At 31.5% G+C, this 16,718-nt stretch overlaps 1 protein-coding gene across 1 annotated transcript in view; it reads left to right on the forward strand.

The window, feature by feature from the left end:
- Positions 1 to 6,940: 6,940 nt before the first annotated feature.
- The window catches only part of LOC118191042 (monocarboxylate transporter 9-like), a 49,326-nt gene continuing 39,548 nt past the window's right edge, over positions 6,941 to 16,718 (forward strand). The window contains exons 1-3 of the mRNA XM_035361832.2: positions 6,941 to 7,167; positions 12,396 to 12,539; positions 15,018 to 15,293. Coding sequence (XP_035217723.1) covers positions 6,981 to 7,167; positions 12,396 to 12,539; positions 15,018 to 15,293 — 607 coding nt within the window. The 5' untranslated portion in view covers positions 6,941 to 6,980. The remainder of the gene's footprint in view (positions 7,168 to 12,395; positions 12,540 to 15,017; positions 15,294 to 16,718) is intronic.

Raw genomic sequence — 16,718 nt, forward strand, 5'->3', positions numbered from 1 at the left:
ACAAATATTAAAAACAAAACCAGTAGCTGTCTTTGTAGTACAAGGTAACTTGCAATGTAACTACATGTTTAATTACTTATTTTTAAGATGCCAAAGAAATAATATTTGGTTTGAAATATGGACATTTTCAAAAATATGATCTCTTATCTTATTTCGGTACTGTGAAATAATATGCTAAAATTTAGCAAATAGATGGATAAATCTTACCAAAAACGATAAATTAACAAGAAATGTTTTTTTAAAGTCTATGCAATGTAAAACAAGATAAAAAATAAAATAAAAGTTCACATGAAGTGCAGCATAATTTTTCTACCGATCTGCGAATTCATAAAAATCAGCGAAAAAATAATTCATCACTTTCTCTCGTCTACGGTGCATTCCGTGATCGTTCAAGTCTTTTTGCTTTTGAATTATAATATTTCTGAATTTGAAGCTTCAGAAAACGGAATCACTCTGATTTGTCAACTGTACCTATATGTTTCAGGAATCAGGAATAAAAGTATATCTTAGTATGCATAAAAGTTTTATAGATAAAAATAAGATTAAAAACACTTCATTATTTTTCATGTACAGTTTGTGAAACTAGTTAAGGTTCTTATCTCTGACTTATCTCACTCGAAACATGCAGAAAAAAAATCTATTTCGTATTCATATTTTGCATATTCAAATGCTTTGTTGGTAATCTGATATTTTCTTATTCCATTTTACACCTTACTTTGGCTGTTTATCTTGGGAAGAAGATTTCCGCGGATATTGCATACTTCTCCTTTAAGCCTGGAACTTTTCTATTAATTTAAAAGGGAAACTAACATGAGCAAAATCCTTAGTTATATAGGAATTATTATGAATGTTTATTCAAACTAAAATAAAGGATGCAGCCCACGTGTAACGAGAACAGATCAAATTTGTCTTCGTCTTAAGTTCACAAATGCATCTTTTCTTAATCCTTTCCTTTGCTTTGTCTTAATTATGAATTATGTTCATTGCGTCACTATTTTTCTCAAATTTGTGAAGTATTCTTGTTTGAATACATGCATTTAAATTTGGTTAGCTAACTTTAAAGTATATGTGTATTTTGATTAATGTGGGAAAAAGAGCAACAGCAGCACTGAGCAGTTCCAAGCACTCAACTGATTCTCTTCCCCAGCCTTTTTTTTTTTTTTTTTTTTTTTTTTTTTTTTTTTTTTTCTAAAGAAGTAAGAATATATCCAGTTCAAATAGAAAAATGAGTTTCATACTTTACGGAATATGTTATATATGTTCAAAGAATTGTATTAAAAGGCATTTATCCCACCTTTCTAACGTGCCTTCGTGGTGTAGTGGTTCTGCACGCTGGGCCGGTATTTCAGAGGTCCATGGTTCGATTCCCGGTGAAGGCGATTGCTAATTTTTCGTCCCTCTACCTTTTACAAAAATCCTAATGTCTTTACAGTATGAATTTGTTATTTAATTAAAATATTGCTTCTTTCCATGTCAGGTCCTTTTTAGGTTAATTCATACTGAAATGTATTAAAAAACTCTATTCTGTAAGATCACTATATGGCATTCATATCAATATTACCTGTTATGCATGATTTTATTTGCTAAGTATGATGTACACTGCGCAGAAAAGAAAGGAGGGACAGTTCTATATCCCCCGTTCCACTGGACCGATTAAAGAAATTCAAATTGCATTTTTTAAGTCTTGAAAGCGCGACTTAGGATAAATATTAGATTTATATATAGCTTTGTTCTAACATAGGTATTTTGACACAAAATCGGACTTTTTTTAAATAACTTGACAATGTTTTTCCATATTTCGATTCTGCAATTCAAATTATAAAAAAAAAATGGTGAGAAATTTAGGAAAAATTCAAAAATTTATATTATAGTATTTTTTTCAGTTTGCGCCAATTATAATTTACTTAGCGAACTTCTTCATTTATAACAACCTAATTTTCCTGTTTTTTGCATTGCAGACGAGCTAAAAAAAAGCCGTCTTTCATACTTTTAAATAAATTTTAACAAAGTGTGTAAACCACATTTGGCGTTATTATCGCTCAAAAACAGATGCCAAATTTCAAAATGCGTCAATATGTAATTTCATAAATATCTTAGAAAATTTTGAATAACAAATTCTAATTTTTTGCCGGTGTGCCTAGAAATACATCTACTTTAAGACGATGTTAAAAATTTTATAGGTTATAATACAAATTTTTTTTCGAAAAATTAAAAAAAAATATTTAAAAGTATAAATTTTAAAAGTAAATCATAAAAAATGTGCGAATTAAGTCTATATTGCCAATTCTGGAAGAAGGAATCAAGTTTAATAAAAAAAGAGATATTAGTAACTATATATCCAATTCAATTAATATCGAGAAGCTAAACTTTTGAGAGCTAATTTTTAAAAAATTACTCGTGCGATTTTTACAAAAATTGGCATAGTTTGAGTATAAATATGGAAATAATCGAAATATGGAAAAAAATTGGCATGTCATTTCAGAAAATGTCTGATTTTGTGTCAAAATACCTCTATTAGAGTAATGCTGTATATAAATCTAATATATATCCTAAGTCGCGCTTTCGAAACATGAAAAACGCAAGTTGAATTTCGTCAATCGGCCCAGATGGAACGGGATATATAGAATTGTCCTTTTCTCCCTCGCAGTGTACATCATAAAGTTGTAAGAATTTAGCGTTAAATAAAATAAAGTCAGTTTAAAATGTATGTCTTTTATCTTAAGTTAGAATGAAGATGTTAAAACCTGTAACTACACTGTTGAATAATTATATCGAACTCTTGTCAATATTACTTGTTACGGATACTTATACATGATTGTATTTGCTTAGTGTGATAAATTAAGTATCAGATATTCTCAAAATCTGTAAGAATTTACTTGTCAAAAATGTCAAATTATAATTCCAGTCTTTTCCCTTAAGTTAAAAAGAATGCTTGAAAAGCTCTAGAGGTCATAAAAATAATGATGATACTTACTGAAAAAATATTCGAAGTGTAGAAAAGCACATACCCATTGGTTTAAATAGATATTATGCGAAGAAAAGTAATCATTCCTGAATTATAAGATTTAATTCACAGTTACATAAGAAAACCTGCGTCAGTCTATATTTAATTCAGGGAGAAACGCGTTAGAGATGTAACATGAATGCGTTTTTTTAAAGCAAGATAAAGACTACATTTAAACAGATGTGTGACTAGAAATTAAAAAGTGCTAAAATTACGTTTTCTAGACATAGTTTAATGAATCATTTGAATAAAAGTAAGGTATTTAAAAGAGAATCCAGGTTTTTTTGCAACTGTTCCAAAAGGTTAGTAAAATTTGTGTTATATATTAGAAGAAAAATTTCTGAATATCTTCGATTTCATATTAATAGCATAAAAAAATAGGAAATTTAATATCCTTACTAGATTTTATAGAATGAACATGTGTTGTTTAAAGTTACAGAAAATATTATCCATGAAGGCCTGTAGAGTGAATTGATATCTGTGTAAATTCCAACTTAAATTTCGTAGACAAAGAAGTATGTGTAAACTTACTTTTTCAGAAATGGAATAGTAACATCAATAAATACTTTAAATGAGGGGAAAGTTAATATAACAAATGTGACTAGAAAAAATTTTTTAAAGTATGTAAATTTAAATTTGTAAGAACGAAAACGAAAAAGTGAAAATTAAAAATTAAAATTTTTTTTCGAAGTAAGAACCAGTAAGAAGAAAAAATAATGCTAAAAATTAAAATTTTCTTTTGTGAAAACAGAGAAGTGAAAAGAAAAAATATACTTAGACTTTTACTTTTGTAAAACAGAAAAGTAAAACGTGGGAGAAAACTTTTTTTAAAATAAAAATATGAAAAATGAAAACAATTGGAAATTTTTTGTAAAAAAAAAAGTATGGAAACATAAAAAAAGCTTTTGTAAAATAGAAAGTGTAAATGAAAAATTGGTAAAAAATGTTGTAAAACAAAAGTAAAAAAGCTTTTTGAAAATAAGAAAGTGAAAATCTAAAAATTTGATTAAACTTTGTAAACGGTAAAAAGGAAATAAAATATAAAAAAGAAATTTATTTTTGTTGAAATAAAGATGTCGAAAGATTAGTTTGCGAAAATTAAAAATAAAATTTATGTTTGCAATAAACAAAAACATGTAATGAACAAAAGATAAATTTAATTTAATAAGGAGTGAGAAGAATAGAGAGAAATATGTCTTTTAAATTAAAGGAACGTTAAAACAGCAATTAAAATTCTGGAAAAATATAATTTTAAAACTAAAACTTAAATTTATTCTTTGGGTGCAAAATACACCCAAAGAATAAATTTAAGGTGATGTCATAAGAATTATAAGTACTCATTATACTTCATGAAACAAACACGCTGATTGATTGTAGTAGAAAGGATGTTATCAGTGAAATGTTGATTTGCTCCTAGGTCTCTTAGCATGCACACAAAGAAAAATATGAACCATCGAACAAACTCCAACTTGAGCTGACGTTTGTTCGTTGATAATCCCTCCCCCCCCCAAGTAATAACGCCATAGTTGTTTTTCAAGTCATGGAATGAATTAAAAAGCATGTATATTAAATAACGAGATGCTCTGTTAAAAATAATTGCAATTTAAATAACTAAAACATGAATTTTTAAAAAATTATATCGTCCCAAACCCTGAATTCAAGATGTCTTCTTTACAAAAAAGAAAACTTGAAATAATTCATTATTACCAGCAACACCTTCCTCGTTTCCTCCCTCGTGCTTTGGAAAGCAATCCTCGTTTTCTCGTTGCCACAAAAGCAAAGTTATCATTTATGAAATCATGTTAATAATGTCTACGGTCACTTCCGATTATAACGTGATCCAGATAGCGGCGACGGCACATCAAAGGACTAAACTGATTATTCGCTTCTTATATCATCTATTACTCTATGACATAATGACTTCTAGAGCAGCATCCTTGCCTGCAAGAGAACTTCTTCTCATCACTCACATTAATTTTAACAATGTTATTTTAACAATGTTAACAGTTTTGTTGAAATTTTTAAAAGTCATAAAAGTACGAACATAATCCGTCTTAAATATTTTACCACTATAATAAACCAAAGAAACTATATAAATTTTCCTCCTCAATCTGAGTTTGGACTGATCGGAAGGATTTTCCTCTCTTCCCTCTAATTTTTTAACTTAGACACTACCGGCGTCGGTGGTAGATAAAAATACAGCTAACTACGAACTGACTTTGGAACTGTTATTGCATAAAGATGTCTGATCCACTTTCCACTTTGTCTTACATTCTCTGTAATTGCTGTTATATTTCTAAAGTAAATGTTTTAAAATTACTTGTCGAGTCATTATTATGGGACGAAATTCTCTTCTATGTTACATTTAGTTAAATTTATATCTATTTCTTTAGACTATCATTCTAATGCTACCGTACAAAGCATATTTTTTCATTTTGTTCCTTATTTGCGTTCTTTACTTTTTTTATTGCCTGCAAAAGTAATTTGTATTTAAAATTCACATACACATCCGTTGATTTCAGGGAATATGCTGCTGATCTTATAGAGTCATTAGGTTATTTTTATGCTGGAGACGTGAAAAATGTGCAGGGCCCTCGCTAGGACTCTAACCTGGATTTCTTGAATATACGACGAGTGTGCGTCCAGTTACATTACGAAGACATGCAGAAAGGAGACAGAAAATACCTTATAATTTGAAACTTTTATAAACAAAAAACGAAGTGAAAGAAATCCAAACTACTCCAAGAGAATACAAAGAAATCATATACTTTACGAAATGGAATAGAACATATACGTAATACAACAGACTATCAGTGTGGTCGTTACATGATGTCAGTAAACGAAAAAAGCTCAGAAAATTTTATAGCTTCATGAATATATGTATATATAAGTTTAATTATATGTATAATTTCTTTGCAATCAAATTATAGATAAATAGTTTAGAATAATATAATAGAAAAACGTATATACGTGTTAGAATTTTTCCAAAGAAAAGTTGTCGATAAAAGAAGACATTTTTGGATATTTTGTGTTACCATAAAACTAAATCACCCACAGGAAACTGAATCACCCATCATCATGAAACTAATTCACTCATCAACATGAAAGTAAATCACCCATCAGTATGAAACTAAGACGTTCTTATGGACTCAATCGCCCAGACATCATAAGCATCAAAATTTGGTACGAAAAGTATAAAGAAACTGGTAACATTGATGAAAGAAGTGTGGCTGATGAGATTATTGATTTTATTGTGAATGGTCAGAGAAGATATTTAGAACCAAGACTAGTCGTGATATTGATACTTTGAAGTCCACCATAACACATGCTTTGTCAAGTGTTACAGGGTAAACGTTGAAGAATACGTGGCGAAAACTGGAATCCGGACTTGATATTCTTCAAGCTATAAAAGAGGCAGGCGTTATAATTTACAAACATTCGTAAAAGAAATACTAAATAAATTTAATTAAAAAATAAAAAATTAGTTATTGCATTTACCATTTCAAAAAAAATTATGATAGTTCTTGAGCAATACATATTTGTAGTCAGGGAAAGACTTTTTGTTCATTCAATGTATTTCATATCAAGAAGGCGTCAAAGTTTTTAACGATGCATGGCGATACCGATTAATACCTATCGTATTCCTTAGCAATATCGGTTTATTTTCTGATTGCTTCTCATGTTTCCTTGTGCAAGATATTGCTTAATGACATTTTCCGTGAGCTTTGCATTTAACAGAAAGCTCAGAATTCATGCTTTTGTTATTTGTTTTGTATCCTTGTACGTTTCGAGGTCATCGTCTGAAGTATTATGCACAGATATAAAGCCAAAAGTAATAAAATGCTTGATAAAAATCTCACGGCAAAGACGACGAACGTCACCTGTCAGCTGTGTTTACCGATTAAAATTCCATCATCATCTTGCACTGACTTAAACAACGGAACACAGAGATGTGAGCATTTGAAAAATCTAAGCCATGGAAGAGCCTGATAAGGGCTATGCGTGGGTTATAGTCATCGCTGCATTTGCTATCAATATGATTCTGTCCGGCATGGCCAGGATGATAGGGTTCCTCTATGTGGATATCATCGAGGTCTATGGTGTCACAAGGGAAGAAGCCTCCTTGCCGTTCATTGTGAGGAATGCCATACGGTACCTAGCAGGTAAGGTTTCGTTTTATTTAACAATTTTATTAGGAAACAGAAAGTAAACAAATTTGGCTTTTTTTTTTCTGTCTGCTAATTTTCTGTCGATGCTTTAAACCACATTTTTCTGCCACCTCAGGATTTTCAAAAAAGTTACTGACTAGGGAAATCTTTAAAATTATTTTATAACCACTCTGGTAACCAATAAAGTTATATCTTTTGCAGAATCACTACATCTTCAGAAAACTTATTGGTTAGATAAACCCTCAAAATTATTTTTCTACTCTCGGAATGCATAAAATTACATTTTTTATGAAACCTCTGCCTCCTCATAAGGTTCCTAAAATTACTGAGTTGACTCTCTGAACATTCTCTGAAAATTATTAACTAGCTAAACCGTTGAAACTATTTTATGCATTCTAAGATTCCATCAAGCTATTTTGCTTTGGAACCTCTACATATGAAATGTTATTGACTAGTGGAATCCTTAAAACTATTTATCAACTCATAAAAACCCATAATTTTTGTCGAATTCCTATATTCAGCAAAACGTTAATGACGAGAGAAAACTGAAGAACCTTCCACTCATGAGACCCATAAAACTTTAACCTTTTGAAGCCGCTATATTCCCTGAAACATTGTGGACAAGGAAAACCCTTAAAAACTTTACTTTCAGAGAACTCCTATAGCTATAATTATTTTTATGGAACATCTGCCATTTTAGAGATGTAAGCATTGGAAATATGTCAATATCATGCACAATTTATGTAGAAAACGTAAACCTAATCATGATTTCATTATAATTTTACTCAAAAAAATTCTACTTCGTATTATTTTAGACAGCATCAATATTAGTAATAAAATCAGAATATTATTTAATTAATTATTTTGAATGTAATATGCGTTTCTCCAACTTCTGTAAGTGAAGTGATGTGATTGAACTCGAGCGCCGGAAAGCGAAAAACCAGCGTTGGAAAACGAAAGAACATAACCTTTCCCGTCTACTGACCATCGAACTGACAATCTATGAACTTATAGAATACATGCGTAAAATCGCTACTGAAGAAGTCGAGCCTTCAGACTCAGATCCACCAAGGAAGGGATTTCCAGTTACAAGCTCAACGGAAGGTCTGAGCTAATTAAAGAAGAGTTACGAATTTCAGAGAATATAGACTCTAATGATAAATAACTACGTTCAAAATAAAAAAGGGGAATAAAAATATTATATTACTAAAAAGAACTTTTATGCGTTAAAAAAGTGTCACTAAGTCGTTAGACGAGTTTGTTAAGTTTCATAAAGCCTTAAAGTATCTCTTATATGGCACACTTGTTTTAATCTTATTTTTAATTGATATGTACAAAATTATTCTTTATTACATATTTTTCTTTAAAATAAATATTTTTCTAGCCCTTGTTCCTACTTAACTTCGTGTGTATGGAACGTTATTCACATGTATGCAAAAGATGTATGCATTTATATGCAAAGTTAGACCTCGACTTACGCTAACCTAACTTTTGTACTTCATGTCGGTCCCACTTTCCGCGTAACTGCGAGATATTACAAAACTAAAATGCTGAATAATTGCAAAGCATTGTTTATTATTAATTTTAAGCTTACACTTTTTAAACAGTTATTTAAGCAGTTTAAAATCTGCACGCTTATATTTTACCTAACAATAGCAAATTAGAGTTATGAGAAAACAACGTATAAAAATGAAACATACTTTATTCTATAAATAATTTTAAAGGGAAAATATTAAATTATGACGTTTGTTTTTCACAAAATACTTTGCATAATTTACATAAAAAGAGATGGATATTTGTAAGTTGTTTGTCCCAGGGCCTTATTTATAAACTGGGTCCCGTTTTTGACTCTCTTCTGTGAAGTCTATTTCCTTAAAATTATAAGCAAATACGCGTGTGTGATAGCAGTACAATATTTGACAGAAATTTTCAAACTTTCATGAAGAATAGTTTACATTTTATTTAATGGTTGATTTTCCTCATTATTCTTGCTAAACAACCAATACTACAGTTATAGATAATAAAATTTTATAAGGTCCCTATAGTTATGTTGAATGAAAATTTATGCTCACTATTAAAAATAAAAACGCGAGAATTTGACAAAATCTCGACATATGCGGCAAACATTTAGCGAAGTATTTAATTTCTAGATTTTTAATTTTTCGCCATCTATCTGGAAATTCCTCAAGCAATCATTTAAAAACTAAATTAGGATGATTCGAGCATAATTTTCTATCATTAAGTCGTTTTGTGATATTCCTTTTGCGACTTACTAGTGTGCAACAATATTTAACCTTTAAATGCATGTAGTTGCCATTTCGAAACATACACATTTAGTCATGTAAATCCAATCAAAACAAATTTTAGGTTACTGCATAGTGTAACCAATTGGATACATACTGTTTACGTATATAGTTTTCAAAATTTCAGTGAGGAAGCACCACACTAACGATGTAACGGTCATTATTGTGAGATTATATGTACGTTGTGGACGTCATTTGTATTTACGAATTTTTGATTTTATGTTTGTTGTTATTTTGATGTATTTAAAATTTTAAAATTGTTTGAACAAGTTTGTTAGGTATGTATTATTATTAAAATTGTTATTACACATTTGCCTATAATATTTTTTTGTAAAAGTTAATAATATTTTTTTGAAAATTGGAATAAAAATTTAGTTTAGATTTTTTTTAGTACTTTTCCTATTTTATTTGGTATCAGTTCTAATGTATTTTTTACTTTAAAAATGAAGATAAAAATTCCTGCATTTAAGGGTTAATTTATAATTCTGTTTCAACTGGTATGTCGGATGAATTTTCGTGCAAGTAATTTATAAATTTTCTAAAGCTAAAAAACATTATTAATATTCTAATAAATTTTAACTACTTTAAAATCGCAACCTAATAATCATAAATAATTAGTTAAACTAGAAATATTTTATATTTTTAAAATTAGGTAAATAAAATCACGAGCTGGATACAATCCAATACCGAAGCCTAACATTGCTTTTTCCCATGTACTACATATATAACGTGCATACATATATAACGTGCATACAAGTTTTCCTTAGAAAGTCCTTTACGAAAGCATCCCTTCCCTTAGGCAGATAGTCCTCGAGAGCTTTGCCATAACCAAATAAACTAAGCTAGACTAAGATACTGTTTTCTCGAAAACGAATTCCTTAAGTTTCTCTGAATTAGATCACCTTTTTGAAAGAAAAGAATTATCATAACATTTTTCTATGCTGATATTTAACTCTTAGTTACGTACAAAGACAAACATTTCGCTCTTCCCTTTTGCGTGAAGCCAGTAAATGTAATTTGAAACTTGAAGTAGCTCGATCAAGTGTTACCGTGTCGAGTCAAGCATTTTACATTTTATTTTTTTATACTGAGTCAGAGGGAACGAATAAAAAATAAGACAAAGTTTTTACAAAACATACATAGTTTTTACATAGTTTTTACAAAACGACTTTTTTTAATCGAAAACATATACTTTCAACCACAAAATTTTGCAAATGACGCAAATATTCATATTCTGTCGATTTTAAATCTGAAAAGATTCCTAAACTCCTAAATTGAAAAGATTCTTTATAAAAATTCATAAATCTGACTTTTATATGTTGTATGTAATTATGTTTGAGAAAACTGTTTCATCATTATAAAAAATAAAATACAAAATGGCTCTCATAGAACAAAAACTGACGGTGATATAAATTTGGAAATCCTTTCAGGAATCGTACCCAAACTGAGAGCGAAATAATTCCATTTAATCTCAAATAAAAAACCAATATCTGCTCAGAAAAAGGATTTGGATGTTGATACATTACGAAATGAGCATTTCTATGCAGATTGCTGTGAAAAATTGATCAATATAACTTTTTTTTTCAAAAAATGATTCGCAGAATCTTATAGAATTCATGTTTTAAGAAACACTGGCTGGCTTCAGTATTGACACTTGAAAATTTCGGAACGTTATTTACAAGAATTAAAAGTTTTAAATATGTCTAGTTTAAATAATTTTTGTATGAGTATTAGATAATATTTCTAAAGCAATAAAACAGCGTTCATTACATATAGATTTGCGCAAAAATTCTTTCCGTATACTAATTGCAACAAAATTTATAAGAGTTAATTTTCTTTGCTAACGTACACTGCCAGTAGACGAACTTAAAAGTGTGTTTAGCGACTTCTTGCTAAAACTAGAAGAAAAGTGCTGTATAGGAAGGGTATACAACAACCTTTTATTGAACTCAATTATTTAGACACACAATTATTTACTCTCAATTTCAACATCCACTTGAATTGAGAAACTTAATAGTAACAAACTAAATTCAAAGGTAAGCTGGTAGTTCAAATTAATTCAAACTAGCAGGTTGACTTAAGAACCTATACCGGCATGATATTAATTGCAGCGACAAGAATGCGAAGCCGAAATTCAGAATTCAAACAGCCGGTAGGAATAACAACGTGCACACTTAATAGCGAAAACACGCTCCGACTGACCTTTCTTGCTACTTCAGCTTAAATACATTCTGGTTCCCCCTAACTCATTTACACCCAGGCGAGGAAACGCGAAAAAAACAAGAAGTGTAGAAAAGATTAACAAATTAAAATAACTATAAGTAAAAATAATATAAACCTTATAAATTATAAATTAAAGAAGGTTACATATTTGTAAGTCCTCAAAGTACGTCACTGAAAGGTATCTAATGAGAAAAAAAATCCATCTCGAATTATTTTAAATTATTCCGTTCATTTATTAATTCTTTATTCATTTATTAATTGACTCCTCGAAGAAAGTTGAAAATTACGTCAAATGTCCGAAATTTTGAAATTAAATGTTTTAGTCTTGCGAAACAAATATTTTGTCTTCCATTTTTTATAACGAGTACAAAATTTCCATAACATATGTATAGGCCCGGAGCACCGGGGGGAAAAAGGACAGATTTTGTTATTTTTATAAAACTGAATTTATTAAATTTGCAAGTGGCGAAACACAAACATTTGCGTCATATATTTATTTTTTTTCACTTCGAACTAATGGTAATCAATGATTGCGCAAATGAACGTCGGGTAAAGACATTTGTGCACTTTTTACCTATTCAAGCCCTGTGCATAGTTGAATACATTGTTTTTTTTTTTAAGCTAGCATGTGTAATATCGAATTTCCAGATGCAACAGCGGAATGTCAACTAGCATTTCCATTCCTATCTTTTTCAGGCCCTCTAGTCAGCATGATGGGAAAATCCTATGGCATCCGAACTGTGTCACTATACGGAGGGCTCTTAGCAGCGGCTGGATCAGTGCTCACATGCTTCTCGCCGAATGTCAGCTGGATAGTCTTTTTCTGGGGAGGAATCCATGGTAACAACTGCCTTTTATCATAGATTCATATACGCGTGTCACTCAAAAAATTGTAAATAATATTAATTAATATATATATTGGGCAATCAAACGAAATCACTTGGCAAATACAGCACCCCACATTTCGTCACCGTATGCAATTTGAGTTGGGATCGCTGAACGGTTTCCAGTTTTATCAATCGCAATAAAGTATCGGTTGGATGCTAAATATGCACTCGGTACCTATTCAGCCCTCTGCAAGGTATCATTTACAAACTTGTAGCCTTCCATTTAGAAGCCTTTGGAAACACTTCAAAAGTATACCCCTTCTTGGAAACTTTTATTAAATGTAGCTCTTAACAAATTTACAGAACGTGCATTTCCAATTAACGGAACATACTTTGGAAGTGCTCTTTAATGTTGAATGTAATCAACAAGAGAAGATTAAGAAGTTTGAATTTTTAATGGTATTAGAGTCGCTAATTTCAAACGTTAGGTGCTGTGGCACATAAATGAGAGCTGAAAAGAAGACAAATTGTTGTTACTCATCAAACCGATATATCTCTTACCAAGTCATCATATCTTTTTGGTGTATCGAGGCTCATACAGACTTATGCAGGCCCGGCGTCCAGGCTCATGTCTATACATAACATAATGAAGAATTTTGTTCGGCCGCAGCAGTTGCTGAAGCAAGGGAGAAGTTATCGAAAAGGGGTGTTAAGGGTTAGCCAAAAAATAAAAATAATTAAATAAAGCAATGACTACTAACGCTGTTAAATTGATAGACATTAAATCTCCGGAACTCAGTCAGCTCCGGAATTGCTCAGCTCAGTCACCGGAATTGACATTCTTCAGAGCTCAGTCAGCTCTATAAAACTGCTTATCCAGCTTCACAAGATTAACCCACAGCAAAGATACCTTTCGTAACAGGGAAATTAGCTATCAGTATGACACTAACATATTTGATGAGAGGGTAATTTGCAAGTTAATGTCATCAGTTTCTTAAATTTCTCATTATTACCTCAGTACACATTACAGCCTTTTTACTCGATGTCAAAACACTTTAAGATTCAGTTTCGTGATAGCTTTCCAAATGTCTCGATCATTAGCTGATTTTTGTTGTTGTTCTCGAATTTTGATACTTTGTCGTACAAAAACCTAAGCCACCTTACCACTTTGGTATTTACAAGAGAAAAGGTGGAGTTATACATCTTCTGGGCAAACAGCTTACCAACTTGTTCGTTTATTTTTCTTTATGTAATGTTTCTGCTAATTACTTACTTAACTTTTAAAAATATAAAACAAATTTACTTTAGTTACGTCAAGAACATTTTCTTATGTTTTAGTTGCATGCGTAGCCTAATTGAAGATCTCCCAAAACTGTAGCCAAAAATATAAAACATCGGGATCTTTGACAAAATTAATATTCATGACCAGACGACCACAAAAAACCGTTGATAATCCATGTCTATGCTAAATTTTAATTTCAATCACATCAGAAGGGCAAAACTTGAACAATACACAGTGCACACAACATACGCCTTGTTGAGTGATTAATCAGGTCCTCTGGAATGGTTTTCGTCCAGAGTATCGTGGAAGTCTCTAGGTCTATTGATTATTTTTGATAGTCCTAACATTAATGAGAATCACATAAAATAAAAAATTTCAACGTAAAATTTAGCACAGATATAGCTGAGAATATGGCAGACTGCAGTTTTGGTGGAGCTTTCCAGAATTTTCAAAGCGTTTTGTTAAGACAAACACAGAAAAATCTATTATGTTTTACCAAGTTATCAAAAGAAAAACATAGCTCTTGGAACAGGTTTTCACGTTTGCGACATCAACGAAGAGGAAGCTACTTGATTGATTAAATTTTTGTGCCCAAACATTTCAGAAGAGTCTAGGAAATCCAAACTGAAGAATCATATAGAAACTTTGGAAATCTTCATACACAATTATTTGGCTAATGCTGTAGCTTCCACTTCTTTACTAATGTAGGCGTGGAAAACCTTGCTTCTTTCGACTTCATATTCCAACTTGCAAGTGAAACATTACAGTTTGCACTGCGTCTATACCAGTGATAGTTTGGTTCGACGTTTGAATACCCGTAAAAGGGCTGACTGCGTAAGCGTTTTCGTGTTTTTTTTTTTTCAATGTGTATCGTGTTTACAAGCCAATTTTCCCTCCGAAAATTCTCCATGAAGATGTCTCTTCCCTTAGGCAGTCTTTCCCTTTGTCGTAATTGAATAAACAATAGAATGTAACCATGTATCTGTATAAATAAACCATGTCTCTATATAAATCAACCGACCTGTGACCACTGTTTAATAATGTTGGATTAGCTCCAATGGAAAAGCAGCCAGTGATATTTTCATCTTTATTTTAGCGCATTTTAACTTTGAAACTTTTTTTAATTTTAAACTGTACAAAAGCATTTTCTTCAAGTACAGAGATATACATATTTCTCAAAATTTCTTAGTTCTTATGTGCTTTTGATAGGTCTTGGTTTCGCAATGGCTAGCACCCTCTACCCGGTGTTGGTGAACGAGTACTTCGAGCGGCACCGAGCTACCGCTTCCGGCATCGTCTTGTCCGGCGCCTGCATAGGATGTCTAGTCTTCCCACTTCTTCTGGAGACCATTTTGGATGCATACGGTGCATTGGGGTGCTTTCTCATTCTTGGAGGCCTCTTTCTTAATGTTATACCAGCTGCACTGCTTCTCAAGTCCCCGCCATGGGTCGATAATCCTGAAGAATATGCCAGGAAAAGAGAACGTAAGTTGTAGATATTTTCGTGAATAAGTTACGTTAATTAATTAATTACAATCTAGAATTTGGATATCATACTATAGTTATTTTTGTAGACATTCAATGAGTATTCAGTTATATAATGAAGGAATTAATAACGTAATTCAAAATAAATGATATGAAAAGAAAACATACCTATAGTTATTATAACAAATTTATTTCACAAATACATATACCAAACATAAGGAATATGTCAGCACACTTACGAACATTAAAGCCCTTCAAATCCTGCAAAATACAGTGCTACGAATTATCACGAATGCACATAACGTTGTAAGCAGGGACATCCTGCATGCTGATCTTAAAATCCCTCGCATGCACAATACCCTCAAAGACTTTCACGAAAGCTTCTAGAAACTAACAAGCTGTCACACAGTCAACTATTCATCTATCTTCCACTTCCTTCTTTGTGCTACCCGCCACTCAGCGGCGTGGAAGTACAGAGAAACTTTGAATTGAAACATGAAATACTAGGAGATTGCGTCCCTTCGTCGTTCATCTCTTAGAACACGAAACTTTTGTAACTTAGAGGACATGAACTGTGCGCTCTATTTTCAACTGCTGATTATTTATACTATAAAGAGTTATACAGTGTTTATTTGCATTTATTTCCTCCTTTCTTCACATAGTATTGAAAAATTCAAATTGTATTTATTTTGTGCCATCTTGTAAGTATTAGTATTCCTTTTCGTTCATCGTCACGTGATCTCTGAGGACCAATGGAGATGAACTTCTATCCAAAGCTTCGGATTGGCTGCCGTTGTCACTTGGCTGCCCTGAAACTCAAGTACTTAGTATCAAGCTCCAGCCAATGAACTTGCCTTCTCATTATGCCTCATGGATTGGACCCTAAAAATATGACGACTGCGTTCTCTCTGGATACTCGCGCACTACGAACTCTCTGTTGTTATTTGCCTGTTGACAACGGCACGAAGTGTACTCTTCATGGTAACTCATGGTTAACCCCCTTCTCCATCGTCACCACTCCTCCGCTCTCGTGGATCTCCATCGCCATAGATATGCCAAAATTAAGTGCCATTTTGTGGCAGTATTTTCAACTGAGCTGGTAACATCGCGGTTCGAGAGATAATTCAGTATTGGTCAGATAAAATTCTAATTTTAATTTGTAATAGTCTCTTAGATCTCTTTTTTATTTTGGTTATTTCCCCTTTCTATCCTTAAATTAGAAATATGCTTATAATAAATCTTTTTGAGCTGTGATTTTTGAGCAGAGAATTAATCTCTGTCATTGGAATTTTACATAACGCTAAAGATGCATGCACTTAAATAACATTAAAGCGTACTTAGGGAATAATAAGATTAAATTTCTGAAAACCGAAACCTTAGTTAACAAATAAATCCGGACCATTACTTCACTATTCTTCGCTAACA

Source organism: Stegodyphus dumicola, chromosome 1, assembly GCF_044657685.1.
Source record: "Stegodyphus dumicola isolate Sdum_Otavi_A_Nest chromosome 1, ASM4465768v1".
In the NCBI taxonomy this organism is placed as follows: Eukaryota; Metazoa; Arthropoda; class Arachnida; order Araneae; family Eresidae; genus Stegodyphus; species Stegodyphus dumicola.